The sequence below is a fragment of the Monocercomonoides exilis genome, assembly GCF_001643675.1.
Source record: "Monocercomonoides exilis strain PA203 chromosome Unknown scaffold43-869231, whole genome shotgun sequence".
Classification (NCBI taxonomy): domain Eukaryota; phylum Preaxostyla; order Oxymonadida; family Polymastigidae; genus Monocercomonoides; species Monocercomonoides exilis.
Genome location: NW_027150588.1, coordinates 679,030 through 700,993, shown reverse-complemented (window position 1 = coordinate 700,993; position 21,964 = coordinate 679,030). Strand labels below are relative to the sequence as shown.

The window sequence follows — 21,964 nt, the reverse complement described above, 5'->3', positions numbered from 1 at the left end:
GATTCAAGAAGTGTTTGAATAATTTACTTCATGTGTAAAAAGGTTAAATGCAAATTTTGATATGCAGAAAACTCTTGCTTGAATTTTTTTAAATTTTGTTAAATTTTTTTTTGTGTGTGTGAAATTTCAATTCTTTTTTTGATAAAAAAATAACATTTTTTATCACCAAAGCATAAGTGATCTATCCATTATTTTTTATTTTTGGAGTTAAATTATTAATGGCGGAAGATATTGAAGAGGATGAAGAGTTAAAGCATGCAATAACTCTCTCATTAAATGATAATCAGCCTCCACCTCAACCGGTGGATATTCAAATAAAACCAATGGAAATTAGTGAAACTGTTTCGTTAATAAAAAGCATGTTTCCTGGAATAAACGAAGCTTATGTCAGCGAAAAGGTTATCTTAAATGCAAGCAATTTGGATTATATTCAGCAATTGATTATGGAACTTATTGACATGAAGGGATCATATCCAAAGCAAAAACCACAAGCTTTGTTTTTACAAAAAAGCGAGAGAAAACCAAAAAAAGATTATTCAAAATATGATAGTGCTGTTTCACGAAAATACATGCAACTGTCATATAAGCTGACATCCATTTTATTTTCCACTGTTCCTCTTGACCTTCTTATGAAAGTTCTTAGAAGGTTCAATTTTCATCTAACTCCTTGTGTTCGATATTTGGATGAAAATTTATCAATTGATAATGGAATTGTAAGATTTGAGGGGTCCGAATATGAAGAATTAACATTTCCTCGAGAAGATACATTAGGCACTTTTGACGATGATGAATTTGAGGAAGAATCGTTTTTTGTTCAAAGAGATCATATGCAACATGTGATGCACGAAAAACAAAGAAAAGAATATGAATTGTGTGGAGGAAGCTTAATGGAATGCCCAATATGCTATTCAGAGAAGGCCATTGATGAACTCGTTCAATGCACAGAAGGGCATCTTGTTTGTGGGGATTGCGTTCATGAGAATATTATTGCAGGTTTAAAAGTCGGAACGGTGAAAATTGGATGCATTGGAGAAAATGACTGTGAAGGTATTTATACGGAATCATTTTTATTGTCTCTTTTGACAAAGGATGAGATGTACCAACTTGACACATTAAGAGCATCGCACTTGGTGAGCGACCCACAGCTCCTCCCAAACATCGTTGAATGTCCGTTCTGCTCGTTTTTCATGGAGATGGACGATCCCAATGACGTCGAACTGCGCTGCCTCAACCCGCGCTGCGGAAAGGTTTCGTGCCGGAAATGCAGAGAGGAGTCGCATCTGCCCAATCCTTGCCGCAAAATGCTGATGGAAGGAGAAGAAGATCTGAGAAAATTCGTGGAAAAGCGGATGACAGATGCTCTTATCCGCCATTGTGCCAATCCGCGCTGCAGAGCACCTATTTTCAAGCAGGAAGGGTGCAATATGCTGACTTGCATGTGTGGGCAGAAAATGTGCTATGTCTGCAGAAAGGCTCTGCCAAAAGAAAATCCATATGATCATTTTAAAACAGCCCCGAATGATGATGATGACGATGACGATGACGAAGAGTCAGAAGAAGAAGATGACGATGATGATGAAGAAATACGAGATGGAGAAATCGAAAATGCCGCTGCAAATCGTAAAGCAGATAAATTGAAAAAGAAAAAAGTTAATGTGTGTTATCTATGGGAAGACAGCGCCGCAGCCGATGCCGAGCGTGTGAAGCAAGCAAGGAACGAAGCTGAAGCGGAATGGCGTGCTGCCCATCCGAATTACTCCGGAGTGAAACTGAATTTGATGGACGAAGCTGCGCTTGTTCCTCTGCACACTACTCAGCGATATTACGGCGCGGATCACGTCGATGCGAGGTTTCTCCCTGCCGCCATACGCGAAATGATTGTTCGGCCGCAAAAAAGAGCTCCTCCGAGGCGTTTGATAAATCGCGCAGTGCCGAAAGCCGCACGCCGCGCGCCGGGTGTGCTTGACCACGGCCCTCGGCCTGCGAGGCTTGCGATACGCAACATTGGAGCCCCACAATTAGAAAATCATGCTCATCCTGTTCCAAAAGCTAAGCCTAAAGGCATTCGAATTGTTGCTCCAAAGGTGGCTCCAAAGGCAGCTCCAAAAGTGATTCCGAAAGTTGCTCCAAAAGTTGCTCCAAAAGTTGCTCCAAAAGTTGCTCCAAAAGTCGTTCCCAAAGCAAATCCTTATGCTGGAAACGCAAGAGATGCAGCAAATGTTGCCCATCCAAAGCCAAAAATGATTGCTCACCCCATTGTCCCTATGAAATAGAAAGGCGGAAAGTGGTTTATGTTTGAAACTTTTTTATAAATGCAGTTACTAAAAGAAGTGATATTTCTACTATTTTTTCTGTTTTCTTTCTTGTGATATATTATTACACCAAAAATTATTCAAAATCGAAAAACTTTCAATCGAAATCGAAAAACTTTCAAGCAAAATCGAAAGTTCGAAAAACTTCAAATTTTCAAAACGATGACAAAAATCAATAAAAGTCAAAAAAACATAGTGATTGTTAAAATAACAATGATATTTGTTATTTTAATGATTTTTCATGTTTTTTCCGATATTTTTCTTTGCTTTCTTTTATTCAATTACAAATTTTATAAATATGAGAGAAATACTGACACATTTTGATCTTATTTCAATTGAAAGAACGCTGCTTTTCAAAAGATTTGTAAAATTTATTTATTTATGTTTTTTCTCAATTAATGAAGAATGATGCACGCAATTTTGGCTCTCTAATTTCGCGTTTTTAATATCAAAAAACTCATTTCTTATTGAAGGAAACAAATGTTCTAAGATGTGTTTTGAGTTGATTTTTGAATTAATTTTGGTTCGAAATCTTCAAAATTTGCAGAAATCAGCAACGCAAACATTGCAGATAATATTTCCGAAAACAAAAGAATATTATTTTTCTATTGTGGAATACTTTTTATTAAACGGTTATTTTTTTGTGAAATTTTCGATTTCGATTGAAAGTTTTTCGATTTCGTTTGCAACTTTTTCGACTTTGAATAATAATTTTCGACTTTGAATGAAACTTTTTCGACTTCGAATGAAAACTTTCGACTTTGAATGAAAGTTTTCCGACTTTGAATAATAATTTTCAATTTCGATTGAAAGTTTTTCGACTTTGGTTGAAAGTTTTTCGATTTTGATTGAAAGTTTTTCGACTTTGAATTATTTTTGGTGTATGTATCTTTCCTGAAAGAGATATTGAATGTTTAAATTTTTCCATTTAAATTTTGAAAGATGATTGCTCAAAAGGTTTATTTTTTTATGCTAACAAAAACGAAAGTGATCTCATATTTTTCATCGTTGTTCTGATGAAATAGAGTATTTGATGTAAATGATAATTTTCTAGCAATAGTTGAGGAGGAAGATTTCAAGATGCTGCTTTTGGTTTAAAGAAATCTATGATTTTTTGAAAGAGAATCAGTTTCATTTATTAACATTTGATTTATTTTTTTTTTAATAACTTTTATTCTTAAAGAAAAATTATCTGATATGTACTCCGAAAATAATTCTATTTCAAAAAAACATAATTAACAACAAAAAATACATTATTATTTCAATTCGAAAATAGCGATTCGATTTCGAAAAAAAAATTTTTCTGTATTTTTTTTTTATTATTTAAACACGAAAGAACATTTATCAATTTTTCTTTGGTTTCATAATGAAATGATAAAACAATAAAAACATGACATGATAAATTAGCATTCTGATGATGATTAAAAAAATAAAATAACTATAATATAATCTCTTTATCTCAAACAGACTAAGAGAGTAACTTCATTAATTAAATAACAATCTTTTGCTGTCTTGGGCATTAGTCGGTTGGATCGACACCCCGAAATATTCATTTTTTTTTTTTTTTTTTTATTTGATAGAAATAACAAATTGGTAATTATAAATGTGTTTTGTGGCATTTGAGTTTTGACATAAGGGTTTGAAGTGGGAAAAGGAGTAAAATAAAAAAACTGTCCAGGGGATGAATTCCTTATCTTTTTCATAAATATGATCACTATCTGAAGATCTGTCTGATGATATTTCTTCTGTTGCTGTTAAAGAAGAATCATCATCTCCGTCAGATTCTATGGATTCTTCATCGCTAAATTCGATCGGAGTTCCCATTTTTTTATTTTCCACTTCTTTGTAAAAAAACATGCCCTCCGCAAATTCAGAAAATTCCATTGATTTTCTTTTTGTTGATATAAATTCTGCTATTCTATCGTCTATATATCTATTTTGTATTCCACACGAAGGGAAAAATTTCTGAAATTCACTCCATACAGATTCAATAGTATTTGTACACACGCCCTTTTCAGTCTTGTATCTGTATTTATGGCATACGGTGTGATGATCGAATCCCAATGATTTTCATGAAGCGCAAGCCTTCCATTCGTCGGAGAAAATTGTAGAACCTGTGGTTATGTTTGTCATTATTAAAGGTAATAATTGCTCTTTTTTTCTGTTCTTAATTCTTATGATAATAAAATTTCCTTGACCTCCTCCAGTTTTTTTTTCGAACATGTCAAAAAGCCAAAATTTCTTTTTTCTTCTTCCATGGTGATATTTTCTTCGTCAGAGCAGCATTTCATCGATTTCGACGATCTCTTCATCTTTTCCTAACTGTTCAATATTTCGACACAGGTCCGTAACTCGCACTTGTCGTGATAAATTCATGTTATATGAAACTGTGTCTTTATTGACATTAAGAAATATGCAAATATACTTATTTTTTTTAATCAAATGAATATGAAGAGCAGCTAAAGTTATAATTTTGAAATTCCCAATCTAGAATTTTTCATATGTGTATCTGCGAACACTGTTTTTCTTGATTTGCAATTCGGACACGTAAAAATTCTATCTTGAACAGAATCCTTTGTAAAATACGTTATTGATCCGCACTTCTCGCACTCCTTCTTTTTGTCCGATAAAATTTGTAACCTAAACCAATCCCAGCAAATTTCTTCGTTATGAAACATTTAATAATGAGATGAAATCTCCCTCTTTTACTCAATTTCTCAATTGTTTTTAATGATCATTATCCCTTTTATATAAAATTTTTCCGTTTATTTTTGATAATTAAATTAGAAAAAGATCCTTGTTTTTCACGTTGTGACATTGTTCATATTTATAATAGATTTCATTTGATGCAAAAATAATGTTGACATATCGATTTTTTAGGGTGTCTTCTAATCGACTATCACCTTGTTTTGATTTGAATGAACAAATCCTCTATCATAACAGAATAAAACTTTGCACTCATCATCATTTGAATGAATATTTATCATATCAAATTATTTTAATTTCATGATTTCATTTTGAAAACAAATTTATATTCAAACTGGTTCTTTCGTGATAATAATAATAATAATGATACAGTTTGTGCAAAAAATACCGGACAAGATCGATATCTCAACAACCGCAAGAAGAAAAATTCTAATAAATTTCCTCAATATACATCTCGTCTACACAAACTCACGTGTCATACCAGACTTTTAAAATCGCCTCATTCGTACTCAGAGAAAATTATTTTTTATACTTCGGAGAAACTTGAAATCCTATTTCTCCGAAATATAAAAAATAATTTTCTCTGAGTACGAATGAGGCGATTTTAAAAGTCTGGTATGACACGTGAGTTTGTGTAGACGAGATGTATATTGAGGAAATTTATTAGAATTTTTCTTCTTGCGGTTGTTGAGATATCGATCTTGTCCGGCATTTTTTGCACAAACAGTAATAATAAAAAATAACAGATTGCAACAAAATACACCGATAGATCTAACAACAAATTTTTTTTGAAATAACAATTGATTGAAGCTATTATTTTGTTTTATGAGCTTTCGAAAATTCACTTATTATTGCTGTTCAAATCATTCTTTTCATTCCATTCAGATATGGGACAAAATATTTTGCTTAATGAATTTTGTTACATTCTACTCTTTCAAATATTTTTTTTCAATTTTGGAATTATTCAGTAATTATGTGTATTGTTACAATTGATTTTTAATGATATGATTGTCGAAAAAGTTTGGAACAAATCTCAGTTTTTTTCATAATTGCAAAAATATTGCCACATATATCACAATTCGCAATAAAGCGAATCTATGAACGCAAGGAGCAGGTTTGCTCCTCAATAATGAGTTTGATCTTAAAGTGTGGGTGGTTTAAGATCAAACTTCGCTAACGAATTCACTTCTTGTTCAGACCATTGTCCGCAGCTGAAATGACGCTAGATCCTGTTAGTATGGCAGACAGCGACAGCGAGGAGAAGACCTTTGATCTTGTTCAAAGGCTCAAGAGAGTTGAAAATTGGATCGATCAAGTGTCGAGGAGCAGAGAAGGACTAAGTCACTCTGGAGCAATAGGAATATTACCAATGAGAAAGGAAAGGAAGGATCGACAAGGAAGAAGATCTCGGTCGAGATCGAGCGAATCGGAGTCCGAAACAAATATTTCAGATATGATCACAAAGAAAAAACACATACAGCCGTTGAGGGGCCGTCGTACACGGAGTCAAACAAAGAAATTGAGAGTCGCAAAGGTCAGTGATAATGATTCCGAAGAGACAGAAGAGCGGGATGATGATGAAAGATCGGATGATTTTTTGGTAATTTTCCCGGATGAATGGCTGACGCCCAGGAGACAGGCGGGTAAGCTGAAAAGATTCATCGATTTTTGCAAGGCTGGATCAATCAGGATAAATGATGATATCTTAAACACGTTTATTCCAAAGACGGAAAAGAGTTTCTTCACCAGACACACTGATGCGAGTTGGAACGCCTTAGCAGTGAAGGGGGTCACCGCTGAAGGAAGAAAGGACTCACCAGAAGCTGTCAGGGTTATGGAACTGCTCCAACCTGCTCTCGAATCGGGGTTTGAAGCTGCCAAGGCGATTGCAGCCCTTACAACAAGAGAATTGAGGAAGGCACATTTAGGAGAAGAAGAGAAAGAGCGATTGAGGGGACTCTTCAGCTCTTACGCCCTGATAGCGGACTGTATCAGCCGGATTAATTTACTAAAAGTTATACCCCAGTCAAACTGGGAGAATGTGAAGTGTTTCCTGGAAGGGGGAACGTCCAAGGACGTCCCAGAGAGCCTGAGGAGGTTTGTGGAGAGTACCAGCTTTTTTCGTCCAGAGGGGGATGGTCCAGGGTATGGAGTATCCCCCGCTTCTCCCACAGCCTTCAGCCTTGTCGCAGCCAGGAGCGGAAGCCCAAGGAGGTACAGCACAGGTAGGAACCTCAGGGCTTCGCTTACAGACAGCTCCAAAAGCATGGCTTCGAGGGGAGCTTCACGAATTTCAGGGAAAGAAAGAGATCAACACAGGCCCTACCACAGCATGCACCAGCTTCACCTGGGAGAGTGGCTTCGATCACAGTTCCCCTCCCCCCAGCTCCTCCGAGGATACAAGGAGGACCAGCAACAGGTGCAGCTTCTGGATCGAGCCAATGGGCCTAAAAGAAGCGAGGGGAAAGGAGGCCGCGCTTTGCTGCGAGACAGTGAGAGAAGAAAGAGCCGACCTTTGCAGCTAGACGGAGATGGACAGAATGCTATCGAACTCCGAGGGAGCGACAATGCCACAGGGAGTCCCATTCAATCAACAGATAGTTACAAGAACGGAACCCGCGGGAGTTTGCGAGAACAACGAAAAGGCATTGAGGCCATTCGATCGCAAAAAGACGATAGAACAAGAAACCTCGGAAGATCATAAGACGAAAATTCGGAAAGAGAACACGGAAGAAGACTCCGTAGATCCCCGCAAGACAAAACAGAAGAACGAGCAGAAATCCGAGAAGGAGGAAGAGAAGGGAGTCTCGAGAGCTTTTGGGACTGCTATCGAGTCCCTAATTGGGAGCACCCTGGAGGTGAGCTCGAGGACAGCTATTGTGGATACTCTCGAAGGAGAAGGGAATACACAAATGCAGCCTGGCCACAAGACGCTAGGAGTGAAGAGGAGAACAGCGAGTGGACCACCGAAGGAGCCACTTCCTGGGAGACTGGTGAACAGACTGAGCGAGTGGAAGAAGATTGGGGGAGACAAACTAGTGAACCGTTGTATAAAAGCTCGATGAAAAAGTCCCCAATCCCCAATCTCACTCGAGGAAAGAAAACACAAACAAGAATTTCGGGGAACAACGGAGATGACGAACAATTATTTAGCCCTCTTGGAGGAGGAGTTAAAGGACGTAGTGGTGAAGCTGGTGCAGGAGTCGGAGGTGAAGTGGTTCAACCCCACATTCATGGTGCGAAAGAAAAACGGAAAGTGGAGGAAGATCCTGGATTGCAGAACACAAAACGATGAAGTTCAGGGAAAGCATTTCAAGATGGATTCCCAGGAGACAGTTGTGGAACTCCTGGAGGAGAACGACTGGATGACAACTCTGGACATATCGAAGGCATACCAGCATGTCAAAGTGGACGAGAAATTCAGTCCCTATTTGTGCTTCAGCTTTCAAAGTCAATGCTATGCTTACGTAGGGATGCCATTTGGGGCAAAGGACGCGCCCAGGGTTTTCACGAAGATTATGAGAAGGGCGGCGTCATTTATCAAAGAAAAGTGGAAAGTGAAGCTAGTAATTTACCTGGACGACATTCTCCTCATGCACCCAAACAGGGATGCATTGAGATCGATCTCACAGGAGATAGCCCAGTTCCTGAGAAATCTGGGCTGGATACTGTCGGAAGAGAAGCTAATGTTGGAACCCGCAAGGAGCGTGGAGTTTCTGGGATGGTTGTGGAACTCAGAGAAGATGGAAGTAACGATCCAAGAAAGGAAGAGAGTGCTGCTCCTGGAGGATGTGCGAACCTGGATAGCATATGCAAAGAAAAGGAGGAGACAAAGGACGAGGGATTTTGCAGCACTCCTCGGGAGGTTGAATTTTGTGAGGTTACAACACCCACCAGCGAGCTTGTGGATGAAGCGCATGCAACACATGCTGAGGCAGGCAATAGCCCGCGGATGTTGGAAAGGAATCGTGATAGTCAACCCAATGATTCTGGGAGAATTAACACATTGGAGGAAAACCCTGCAGGAGAACAGACCGAGATGTCTGAGGAAGAGAACAAGGACAGCAGTACTTACAACGGATGCGTCAGAGCTGGGATGGGGTGCAGTGTTAACAATACCGAGGGAGAACAAAGAGGAGAAGATATATGTCCATGGGAGTTGGACCCTCCAGGAGAGTGCGTTAGAGATAAACGAAAAGGAGTCCAGAGCAGTGTTGAGGACACTGGAGAGAAAGGGAGCATAGCTGCAACAACAGAAGATAGACCATATTCGTCTGAGGACAGACAACATGTCCACGAGATGGACAATTCAGAAGAAGAGGGGAGCGCCATCGCTCATTCCAACACTGAGAGCATTGGAGAAGAAACAGAACAGCCTGGACATTACGATACAAACGGAACATCTCCCGGGAGAGCAGAACATGGAAGCAGATGCACTCAGCCGGATGGCGAAAAAGCCGGACTATGCACTGAGGGGGGAGAGAGTCTCAGAGATATTGCAAATAGTCGCACAGAGAACACTGGATACAATATCAGAACCGATTGTGCCTGTGTCCTGTGGAAGTATTTGGAGACTATCCTCTTTGAGAAGGAAGAGAGAAAAAGAAATGCCAGAAGATGAGGTAGTTCTTGTCCATCCGTTCCTGAGAAACATTGGATGGACTTTGAAAGAGAAAATGAACGAAGCTCATAGGGATCTGACGATTCTGATTCTGCCAGCCTGGAGGGGGCAGACCTGGACCCCGCTACTGCAGCCTGGGCATTCGATAAAGACCCTGGGGACCTTTCAGGAGTGCATGATTCCGGGAGCGAAGATGAGAAGGGAAGGATGGAAACTACCCCCAGGAGAGGTAATAAGCGTTATACTGGAGAGGAAAATATCCCAGGGAGGGACCTCTTCCTTACATGGGGAGAATACGTTGGAGCAAGAGATATAGCAGCAGCAATACTTAGAAATCAAAAGAGCGAAAGAGACACGTGGAGATCGCTGCGAAGATTTAAACAATTTCTGGATAGAGAGAGCATGGATGATACCTACCCCCTCACAACCAGAGATGCCATATGGATTATTGGAGAGTTTACCGAAACGCTTTCGAATACTGACCTTTCCAGTTGAGTGATTCATCAGACAGTCCGGAAAGTACTGGATTCCATTAACCTTTTCAGAGAGACTAAGATCGACCGAAAGGACATAGAAATATTTTTAAAGACGTATGTGGGAGATAAGCCGAGAAAGAGCAAACGGTACAGGACGACGTGGGATCTCACAATAATCACCAAATGGGCAGAAGTCACATACGAAAGGACGGACACACAGACCATCCAAAGGAGAGCTCTCATCCTGACCATGATTTTCGGCGCCTTAAGGCCAGCAGAGCTGGAGAGAATGAGAAGTGATACAACTTTATTTAAGGACGAGTTAGTCCAGACAAAAGTACAAACAAAAACATCGGGGGGTGAGACGGTTAATGTTATCATAAATAAACATCCAAACCCACGTATAGATCCTGTTGCAGTACTACAACGTTGGATGGACTATACTAAGATGACGTTTAAAGACGAACATGTGTGGTTCAATATCAGTGAGAGACAACCTGCAAACTTGCAGAGGATCAAAGAAGAATTAGTGGCGGTCCTGAGAGAAAACGGAATACCCGACACATTTACCGCGTACTCGATAAGACACGCGGTGATAACACATTTAGCAAAACAACATGATGTAGATTGGAAAGCAATCAATGCGTACGCGAGATGTGCGCCAGGTTCTAGAGTAACCCAGGAGTATTACACCGTGCTACCAGTCCAAGATACGAGATGGATCCTGGAGACAATCGGCGGCCCAGTACCCCTTGCGGAAAAGGGAGACAAGTCGGAGAAGGATAACGTAAGAAAGGATATTATCAACGAGAATACAGAATCTGAAACAAAGGAGTATCCTGAGGAGACACCACAGCTGGGGGGTGAAGTGGAGAGGGGCAAGAGAAAGAGAGCGAAGAGACTTGTGCCAATTCGAGAGAGGAGGTCGCAGCAGGAGAACGATATAACACAACCCCCCAAAGGTGATGAGACACCCCCCATAATTCCCTGCAGCATTATGGAGTTGACGAAGGGCAGACAGACGGCCTCACAGAAAAAGCTTGTATCTGTTAGGAGGAAACGCGGAGAGAGAAGCATAGGACAAATTGCCAGTTCCTCTCAAGTGTCGAAGACCTGATCAAGAACACCCCGAGAACATTCTAAGAGAGGGAGGGAGTAGAGACAGTAGCCGCACCTTCATCCGCAGTCCCTCTATTCATCCGCCGCACGAGAAAGTGCTAGGCAGGAGGGTTTAAGATCAGGGGAGAAAAGAAAACGAGGGATTTCAGGAATCATTATTGAGGAGCAAACCTGCTCCTTGCGTTCATAGATTCGCTTTATTGAGAATTGATAGAACGCAGTGAGACAGGATTTGCTCCGAAATAATACGAATGCGGATGGAGAGACTCAGAGCGGCTGGGTGCGTAAGAGAGAGAAACAGAGTAGGAAGATGATGAGGAAAAGGGCGAGAAAGCAGAAAAGAGAAGAAAGGAGAGACCGCCCAGAGAGATCTAACGCACCTAAATCTGTATTGAGAAACAGTGAATGAATAAAAAGTTGGAAGAAGAATCCTACTCCTTTAATAAGTATCGAACAAATGCAAAGAGAAGAGTCAGACTAACCCACACAGTGCGCGGTGGGTGGATTAGCTCTGCTGGATCAGCAGAAGAGCGGGAGGCAGAGCACATGACATGCAGTTTTCTTTTCAACGCCTCGAGGAACCGAGAGCGGTTTTTCTTTCTGCTCCTATTAGAGAACTCGCCTCACCGGATCCCCTGCACAGCCTGCAGGAGACAGCTCCGAGGGGCAACGTCCCCTGCCCTCTGGTCTTCGAGACCATGGCAAAAGGCGAAGTCGGTGGTGAAGTGAAGCGGACAATTCATAATACACTTTTTTATTTTCTAATGTTATTGTTTTATACTTTTGTCTCGCTCCTTTTCCACGTCGTTTGGGGAGGGCGAAGTTTTTCACTCAAACCACCCATACTTTAAGATCAAACTCTTTATTTCGGAGCAAATCCTGTCTCACTGCGTTCTATCAACTTTCTTTTTTTTCAAACATTTTTTTTTTATTCTGATTTCATATTGTTTCTTAAAACTGTTTTATTATGAATATAAATAATTACAAAGTTATGAAGTTATTCAAAAGTTTTTCCAAATCAACACAAAATGAATAATATAATTTATGGGTAATATTCATAAATTGGATAGTGTTGATAATTTATAATGACTTTGTATAAACCTATTAAAGAAGAGGAAAATCAAGGAAAAATTGCATGTGCCTATTTAAGATTTTATATTTCACAAAGTTGGAGAGAGATGAAGCACAACAAATGCAGTTTTTGTTGGGGTGTTGTTGGGTTTGATATGAATTATCAATTAACATTTAAAAGCAACGCTTTTCTTAACCAGATATTACCTTGTAAGTTTGATTATTCCTATCGTTTTAAACCTTGTTACAAAACATCCGTAAATTTCGTATTCAAAATTGGTCAGAAACTATGGAAATACAGATTTGGTTATAACTCCTTACATTAAAACTGATGCTACTGGATTGAATGCGACACAGGCGAAAGAAATACTCAATTGACTTGGGAATAAAGTGTGCATTTTTTGTTTGAAATAGCATTTTATGAAACGTTAACTTGATAACAGCATTCAATGTGCACTCCTCGCGTATCAACAAATTACTTATATGCGTCAATTTCTAATTATTTTTTACCCGCAGGTTTCAAGGCAATTAATAGCAGGCTCGAAGTATGCTTCTAACGAATTTCTATAATCAATGGATAAATTATTAAAAATTCTTAATATCTCTTACAACATAAACAAATTATATTTTTCGTTTTATTTCAATTTCTGTGATTTAGGAAAATTATGACCTTGGTTGGAAGAGTAGTTATAACTCAATACCCAAAGGAAAAGTCATTGTTTGTTGTTTTAGTGGTTATTCTTGCAGTTGGAGCGTTGGAAATGTTGTAAATTTACAATCGAATATGGAATAATTTTCACCTATTGCTTTTGATGTTGTAAAGAAATATGCTCTCAATCGTTTACTTGAAGCTGGGAAATATTTACAAAATTTTACAGTTCCATTTGAAATTGCAGAGGTCTGAAGATTAATTCATTGAATATTTTTTGTTTTTGTAATTTTTGCAGTTTTGTAAATTTTAATGATAATGTTATTTTTTCTTTTTCCTGTGATTTGTTTTGAATCTTTTATTCTTTTATTTTTTTTTTTTTAATTTTTGTGGAAAAATATTTGTTTTATCGAAACAATGTTATTTTTTTAAAAACTTATTCAAACATCATCTTTTATTTTAAATAAATTTTTAGGTTCAAAAAAGAAACAATGACTTATTTAGAAGAACTATATTTTACGCAGAAATCGACAATATCTGGGAACATGTATGCATTTGCTTTTAATTGAATGCTTCTAATTTTTATGTACTTATTTTTTTTGCTCATATTCTCTTGTTTGCTTCAGATTGTTGAATATTTGCCTCGTTCTGTTTTGGAAATTGTTGGTAAAGAACAATTTCAAGAAGCCAATCTGAATGATAATGCAACTGAGCTTGATTGCAACTTACAAGTTCCAAGAAACAAAACATATTTGTATATTGATAGCTCGATCGCAACACGGTTTGTTTGAATCTTTTTTATTCCAAAAAAGCAGCAACAATCTCTTACATGCTTTTTAAAAAAAATTAAATCTGTTATTATTTCAGAAAACTGAATTCTTGGTCAATGAACATTCTTTATGCACTGGATTTTGCCGAGCTATATGCTCGAATAAGTCCAATATCCAATTCATTCTCATCTTTCGACAGCATCATTCTGCTAGCTGTTGGAATAGGGATCGTGATCATTTTGGCCGTCACGATTTTAATCATTTACTCACAAATCCAAAGGTCTGTCGATGGAAGAGCTTACGAGCTTGGTCTGATGCGTGTGCATGGAATGAGCAGGTTCGGCGTGGTAATGCTGATTCTGATACAAGCCCTCACTTTTGCTGCGCCAGGAATAATTATCGGGATTCTTGGATCTCAAGGAATCAACGAGGCATTGATAATATATATTTCTAAAAAAACAGGATACCGCTTGGGCGTTATGCTTTCCCTTTGGTCGGTGGTGATAACGATTCTGGTTGTTTTAGCTGCGACGCTGGTTGCTTCTTTCTTCCCGATCAAGACAGCACTGTCAACAAAACTGCACGATTCAATAGATACGCAGCACACAAACACATCTACCGTGCTCATCACCATCGAGCGAAGTGATTCCAATCACTCGTCGTTCACTCTGCTTGTTGATGGCCTAATCTTGACAGTAATTGGAGCATGCGTTTATTTGCTTTTCCCCCTTTCACTTGTTTCAAGAAATATGGTGTTGATGATAATTCTGCTGATTGGGCTGGTGATCTGCGTGATGACAGCTCTGGTGCTGATTTGTGTGAATTTTGAGTATATCTTCGAAGCAATTGTGACTGTTGTGCTGCTATTTTGGGAGAAAAAAGCAGTGCGAAAATTGGCATTGACGAATTTGAGCTTGCATAGACTGAGAAATCGTGGGACGACGATAATGTTTGCGTTGATTATGTGCTTTTTGTTTTCTATGGATGTGATGATAAACACGCTGATAGAAACCATAATGGCTACTGAATGCCAAAATTTGGACTGCGATCTGAGAATTGCTCCAGTCTTGGAAGGTGATCAATATGCTTCAGTATTCAAAGACTATGAGAATTGGAACGGCTCTGTGTTTTTTCCTCCTCCGCTAATAAAAGACACTGTTTCATTTCAAGGAATCAAAATGAAGGATCTTGGAGCGTTGCAGTCACTTTTGGATAAATACAAGGATATTATTGAAGCATATGCATACAAGGGTTGTGATCTTTGGGAGCAACAAGGAGGAAGCGAGGTCAATGTGATGGTGACTAACAGAGGGAGGACACACCAAAATTATTTCGAACTTGCAGCCGTCTCTCCGTATTTCAAAGAAGTGACAGACGAGAAAGTTTGGGGCATTGAATCCACTTTGAATGACAAAAAGAGAAAGACAGGAGACGACGTGATCAAACAGATGTATGCAGACTACTTTGATTCGACTATGGTAATTGTTCCAGAAGGCTTTAAAAAGCAGCTGGGGACTAGTTTGGGAGAAAGGTACGTGCTGAAAAAGAATCTCAGTCCAAAAGCATCTTTTTACCTTCCGTATTGTTCAAATACTATTTTTAATGAAATGGACAAAGATTATGTGAAAAAAATGAATGAAAACGCAGATGGAAAGTCGAATGTTATTTCATTTTCTTCTTTTTTCAAGAATGTCACAATTGGAGGATTTGCCTCTTCCATTCCGTTTTCTAGCTATCAAAACAAATATGATGATATGCCAATTTCATATTTGCCTATTTCATTCCCGTTAATGTCTGAAGTTATAGACAACATAAGCTTTGCTTTTGCATTGTCTGCTTATGATGATCTGCGTGTTGAATCCATCGAAGTGAAATATAAGAAAGTAGCATCACCTTCAAGGACAGAAGAGTTTGAGGACGATCTCATACTCTTTCAATCGAACAGAACTACATCCTCATCAACATTTTTCTCTTCCACAAACAATGTTGATTCGTTTTTTTCTTCAAAAGGCGCCTCAAATAAGTGTTTCAATTTTAGCACAAGCGATGAACGTGTATTTAATTCTGGAGAAGATGGAATTGAGCAGGACGAAGCTAATTGCAGCACCGATGATTTTACAAGACAAGACTTTAAGTCAGTTAGTTCGTTTGATAAACAATTGGGAAGTGAAGCATTAATTCAAACAGACAATGAATTATCTCTATCATCGTCTGCATCCGATAATATTGCAAATTATCATGTTTCAACAACATCAAAGAAAACCTTAGACCGAACTTATAGTTTAACGATCAATATTTTACACATTGTGTTTGCCATTTGTGCATTTTTTATGAGTTTTCTTGGTGAATGCTCTCTTGTTGCTGCAATGTCATCGAATGTACTTTCATCCAAAAAGGACTACGGAATGATGCGATCGATGGGAATGACGCAGTTCCAGACGCGGCGTGTATACATTGAAGAGGCGTTTATCTTAGTGATGGCTGCGTCTGTGATGGGAATGGTTTCAGGAATGCTCTTGTCGTATATGCTGTCGTCTCAGATAACAGTGCTGCTGTCAGCTAGAAAAGTTGCTTTTTACTTTCCTTATTTGACACTAATTGAGTTGGTTTTTATATCGTTGCTGATGGGATATTTGTCTACTTCTGCACCTTTGTCGTATCTGAGGCATATGCAGATTGCAGATTGCATGAGATCCTAATAAGGTTACATCGATTATACAAGTGATTGATGTTATGAATGAACTTTAAATTTTAAAATGATTATAATTTTTTGTGTTTCAGAAAAAAATTGTTTTTGAGAGTTGTTTATGTATTTTGAGATTGCACAGTTATTATTTTTTCTGATTTGTGTGTCATGCTTTAATTATTAATTAATTTTTTTGTTCTAATTTTTACGTTATAATCTATTTCAAAGATTGTCTTTTGAAAATTTTTGTGTTTTGATGAAAAATTTTAAAGTTGGCATGTAAAGAAAATGAGAGTATAGTCCCAAATATCTGTTTGGGTGAACTACTTCTTTTCTTTTTCGTTCCTTTTTTTTTTTTTTTTTTTAATTTTAAGTTTATTTTACAAAATATATTCACTTTTGATTGTAAATTTGTTTTTGTTTTGAGAAAATACAATTCTTTGGTGAATTGTCAAATCTTTGTATGCATATTAATTCATGTTCATATTTATTATTTTCTTCGATTTTCTTTGTTTTTTTTTCAAATGAGACAATTACGACTTTTTCAAATTCTGTTTTTGCTTTTCTGCAATTCATGCCTTTTGAGAATTCTGCCAAAATTGCGTGAAGAATTTGCACAAACTCAAATTTTATAGGGATATTTTTGGCTTCAATTGTAATTTGCGTTTTTTGTTAATGAGATGTATTTCTTCAAAAATTAAAAATAATTAATAAATGATGCAAAATTTTTTCGTTATTGAAAAATTCCATGTTTTGTTCCAAACTTCTTCCACTTAGGTTAGTGTTTTTATTGGAACCATTTTTTTATTGGCACCAAATTTTTGAAGTGATAAAATTCAAAAAATACAGACTCAATTAGCAAAAATAAACAAAACTTGGGTCAAATAGTCTTCGAATTTTTCTTTTTCCTGAACTTTGATCTGCAGAATTTTCTTCTTCGATATTTTCTAAATCATCATGCAAAATTCTTAGATAAACTCTTTTCTTCTTTGACTTTAATGGAAGAGTATCTTCAATGTTTTCTGTTTTTTCTTCGGCTTCGGAACATTTCGCACTTGTTCGAATAAAGATATCTTCTTTCCACTTTTCTAAGAAATCCTCATTTGTGAGCAGTTTTCCGTAAAAATCAAAACGATTTGAATAAGTGGGCAAAGGAAATGAAGAGTGTTTGGGCAATTTACGTAAAACTGGTCCTGACGATCTGAACAAAACACCACTTGCATCAAATGCATTCTTAATTACTGATGGTGCGAATGCAGAGTGAAGAGCTTGAGGAAGGATGTCCGCCAAAGCCTTTCTGTTGGAAGAAGCTGTTGAAGATTGAGGGATTTCTTTTGATGAATTTAAAACCGATTTAAGAACAGCAAAAACACCTCTATCGAGAGGTTGTGAAATATGTGTTGTGTGAGGAACAAATGTGATGACATCCACATTCGATTCCATAAATTTTCTCCAAATAATAGGGTTTGCACGAGAGCTGTGCGAATCAACGAAAAGAAAACATCTCTCTTCAGTCAATTTCATCCTTTTCTTTCTTTCTAATATTTCTGGAAGAAGAACACGCAAAGAGTATCGTTCGAATAAAAAAAAGTTCATCCAACCGTTCGTATTGCTCCACACATCAAGCGAAGGAGATAGTAAAGGAGTCAACTCTTCAGGAACATTTGAACTTGGCCAAAGATCAATTGTAGGCAAAGAAAATCCATCTGATGCAACAGCAGCCACAAGCGTCGCATTTTGAACTCTCGAAGGTGCTAGACAATAGGCTGAAGGAGATTCCGAGGATGTCGCAACAAGTTTTTGGCAATTATCTGATAATCTCAGTGATGTTTCATCCACATTAAAGATTAGCTCCCTTCGGTATTTGTATTTTGAATGCAAATCATCAAGCATTTCGTACCAAGGTTTCAAAATGTCCTGGCAAGATGCTGCAGGACGTTTTGAATCCAAAATTTTTGGCTTTTGTACATTCTATTCGGGTTGATTTCGCAAGAAGGAATAAGTTGCGGATTTTGAAATTTCTTTTTTTTGGTGAAGCATCAACTGAAATCTCTGAATCTTCATCTTCTATCGCATTTTCAATCTAAATAGAAACAAATAAATAGAAAAAAAAATATTTTTCAAACCAATTCTTTTGTTTTCTTCACTGTCAGGTTTGTTCCACACTTTGCTTCAATTTTAATTACGTCTGTAACAATTTCCTTTTTTTCCTTGCGCAGCAATGACGGTCTTCCTACTTTGGCAACATCCCTGTCACTTTTAACAGCCTTCACTGCATGGATGAGAGTTTTTTTTTGAAAATTCACCGAAGTTGGTTGCATCCACAAGCCTGGCTTTTCCTTCAATCAGAATTCGCGCCATTCTCTCGAGTCTATTTTCATAAATGCGATAGTTTATCGACGCCATTTCTGCTTGCATTTTTCTTTTTCCTTCTTCAGCTTTTTTTTTTTTTTGATCATTATTATACAAATCAATTTTTTGGGAAATGATCAAAAAAAAAATCCATTTAATGCAGCCAAAAGACTTTTCAAGTTTTGATATAGGTAGTATTTGCTTTAATAAATTTTTGTTTATTCAATTAGTTTTTGAAAAGAATTTGTCATGTTTTTTTCATACGATAATTTCACTAACATATTTCACTGTTTCCCCGAAATCAAATAAGAACATCTGTTCATCCACTGATGACAAAAACAATTGTTTGTGCTAATAATCTTTGTTTCTTATAGAAAATTATATCTTTCACAAAGAAATAGAAAAAAGGTGCCAATAAAAAAAAAGGTTACAATAAAAACATTAACCTATATATCACAATGAATGTTACTTTATTACACAATAAAAGAATTTTTGTGTTAACCATAATTAAATATTATTCGAGTTTTATGAACTGACATCATATTTGTGGAAATTATAGGAGAGCATTTAAGAAAGGGGTGATAAGGATCACAGCATTAATAAAAAAATACGAAGAGAAAGGAAACAAACGAAATTGAATTGTTTTTTCTGCTGATGAAAGTTAGTTATTATCTGTGAAATTGCAAACACTGTTATGACTAACGTTTGATGAAAAATGAATCATTCAAAAGGACGTAAAAAGAAGAACCGACGCTCTTGAGGATCATAGAATTCTATCATTATTGAGGATATATGAAAAAGAAAAAGAAGTTAAGAAAGATTATAAAGAAGAAAGAATAAAGAACCTTATGAGCTGAATGAAAAATAAGAATAAAATATTGCATTGAGCATTTATATCGCATTAATCATTTAAGGACCGTTTTTGAAGACCAACCGCTAACATTTCGCGATGATTTAGGAGAGAGAAAGTCGACGGCTGAGATCGATTGCTTCAGAAAGAGAAAACATAGGCGTTTTGTATTGAATATTTCGCACCTGCAAAGAAAGAGATTTTCATTCGGACATATGAATCCCGAAAAATATTGATTCATTCAATTTTAAGAAATCAGGCCACATCTCATTCTGCATAAATTTTCTATCTTCTTCTTTCTTTTCTGTTTATTCGATGTCAATTTCAGAATTCACACAAGTGGAATCTGAAACGGAGATTCCCCCTCATCTGTTTGTGCGAATTTGTCTCCGTTATGCCCATCTTAGAAGGAAAAGAGATACGAGCTCCGCATTTGGCGTCTCTCTTTGATCGGCACGTAGAAGAAATTCCAAGCTTGGCAATGAGGCAGAAGGCAGACATTTGGACGTGTGACATGTGACATTTGCGCTGGCGAAAGGGCGGGTTCTGTTTCCTGGGTCAACAAACAAAGAGATGCTGAAGCTGATTCAACATTCAAAGTGAGAATAACAGTATAAGCTGAGTAGAGAAATCTGCGAGCATCAGGCTAACAGATGAATTGAAGAAACTGGGAAGTTATTGAGCATATTTATTGTTCCAGTTACCAAAGTGAAGACTAAAAATGTAATAATCCTTTCGTACAGATTGATGCCAATTCACAAAATGCTGTTTGATAACGTGGTGTTTTCCTCTGTTCTATCAACTGGGTGTGTAGCGAACGCATCCGCAGAAGCGAGTTGTCCGAAATGAGAAGCCGAGTGCTGCTGAGCGACTTATCATTGCTCGCTGACTAATTCCACATGCTCTACTCGCATAAATTCTTGAATGAAGAAAAGGAATTGCGTCACCAATTTCGGAACATGAGTGTGACAAAGCATATAACTCAGAAGAAAGCTCAGGAAAAAACGGAAAAAAAGAAGATTTCCAGAACGGTATATGCTTCTGCACCACATCTTTTGCCAACTTTTTTATCATTATCTTTTTTTTTCATCTTCTTTTTCTTTTTCTTCTTCTTTTTCTTTTTCTTCTTCTTCTCCTTCAAACAATTCACTTTTATCTTCTTCTCCTTCTTACAAAAACTGCTCGATTTCTTGTATTTGTGTGTATCCAAACGGAGAAAATTTCTCATAGCACTTCCATTCCAAGGTATCACGTGAATGGACTGTTTGGAAGAGATGAAATATATGAACATAACATCCTTTAACTCCACTGAGAGGTTACTATTGAATAAAGCATTTAAAGTTATCAAGAGCATAAAGATAGCAATCAGATTAGAGAAAAAAGAAGCCAATGAAATGAATGCAAAGATCATAATGTTTCACAGCGCTTCACAAGCAGAACGCAATGCACAACAAAACAAGCAAGCCGCACAAAGTGGTTTCTGCCTTCTTTTCTTTCAATAGCCTCATTCACCATTCTCTCCTCCTCAATTTCAGATGATATGTGTTTTGAGTGGTGTGACTGCAGAAAGCTCATCAGTAGGCAACAAACGGATTTTGTGACGGGATTCTTCATTGGAATATAAGTACTTTTTATTTTCTTGGAGAGTTGAAGAGCCATAGCGAGGTGGGAGCAAAAATAATCGGGTAACTTTCTCTTTGGATAGAACTCAAAGAATATTGGATATTAAGTCACAGAAGTGTGTTCAGACAGATACAGTATTTGATGAAACATAGATACTACTCAACGCTTCAAAAATTATGAAATAACGTTTTGATGTAGCAGAAAAGAAATTGAATAGGTTGAGGTTAAAATGCTACAGTTGAAGAAACTCTACAAATTCTGCAGATGTATCTTATTTAATGAAATATCAAAGATAAAGTGAGAAGGTTGAAACTAGAGAAGGAAAAGAGGAAGAGAGATAGAAAAAGAAACGGTTTAAGCGGAAAATACTCCTGATGGACAAACAGAAGAAGAAAGAGAGGAAAAACTTCAGCAACTTCTGGGAAGAGCAAAATGCAACAGTGAATTCATTGCTTCGACTGATGGAGTGGTTGTGCTGTGGAATACAAACAACTTATTTGCGAATAACAATTTCATGGTATGAAAGAATCGTCTGAGGAAAGGTATGGATGAGAAGAAGATGGAGACAATGAGAGAATGAGAAAGAGAAAACAAAAGGAAATGTATCTTATCGTCTTTTTTAATATCCACTGCAGTTATGGGATTGCAGCTTTTGATGGAACAAAATATCCTTTCAGCCACATTTGGAATGATGAAAGGAACATAAGCCCGTATTATTCTGTTTCACAC

The 21,964-nt window shown here is 37.3% G+C and overlaps 4 protein-coding genes across 4 annotated transcripts; 3 read left to right on the top strand and 1 right to left on the bottom strand.

Moving 5' to 3' along the window:
* The first annotated feature begins 188 nt into the window (after positions 1–188).
* Positions 189–2,731, top strand: MONOS_13085 (putative RING finger protein). The gene has a single exon (XM_067865765.1). It carries the CDS (start codon positions 219–221, stop codon positions 2,271–2,273), a length of 2,055 nt encoding a protein of 684 aa, XP_067722180.1. The 5' UTR covers positions 189–218; the 3' UTR covers positions 2,274–2,731.
* A 3,384-nt stretch (positions 2,732–6,115) lies between these two features.
* Positions 6,116–11,232, top strand: MONOS_13084 (uncharacterized protein; the record flags this gene model as incomplete). Its single annotated transcript, XM_067865764.1, has 6 exons — positions 6,116–6,132; positions 6,216–7,642; positions 7,724–8,254; positions 8,321–9,581; positions 9,738–10,094; positions 10,185–11,232. The coding sequence occupies 6 exons, from the start codon at positions 6,116–6,118 to the stop codon at positions 11,230–11,232; spliced, it is 4,641 nt and encodes a 1,546-aa protein (XP_067722179.1).
* Positions 11,233–12,970: 1,738 nt separating this feature from the next.
* Positions 12,971–17,037, top strand: MONOS_13083 (putative efflux ABC transporter, permease domain containing protein; the record flags this gene model as incomplete). The annotated part of the gene is made up of 5 exons (XM_067865763.1): positions 12,971–13,039; positions 13,129–13,203; positions 13,430–13,501; positions 13,581–13,735; positions 13,822–17,037. The coding sequence occupies 5 exons, from the start codon at positions 12,971–12,973 to the stop codon at positions 16,421–16,423; spliced, it is 2,973 nt and encodes a 990-aa protein (XP_067722178.1). The 3' UTR covers positions 16,424–17,037.
* Positions 17,038–17,265: 228 nt separating this feature from the next.
* On the bottom strand, positions 17,266–18,303 carry MONOS_13082 (uncharacterized protein; the record flags this gene model as incomplete). The annotated part of the gene is made up of 1 exon (XM_067865762.1): positions 17,266–18,303. One exon carries the CDS (start codon positions 18,301–18,303, stop codon positions 17,266–17,268), a length of 1,038 nt encoding a protein of 345 aa, XP_067722177.1.
* Positions 18,304–21,964: the final 3,661 nt, after the last annotated feature.

Excerpts from the sequence above, each read along its gene's own strand:
- MONOS_13085 (XM_067865765.1), top strand. The coding sequence starts at position 219 with ATGGCGGAAGATATTGAAGAGGATGAAGAGTTAAAGCATGCAATAACT.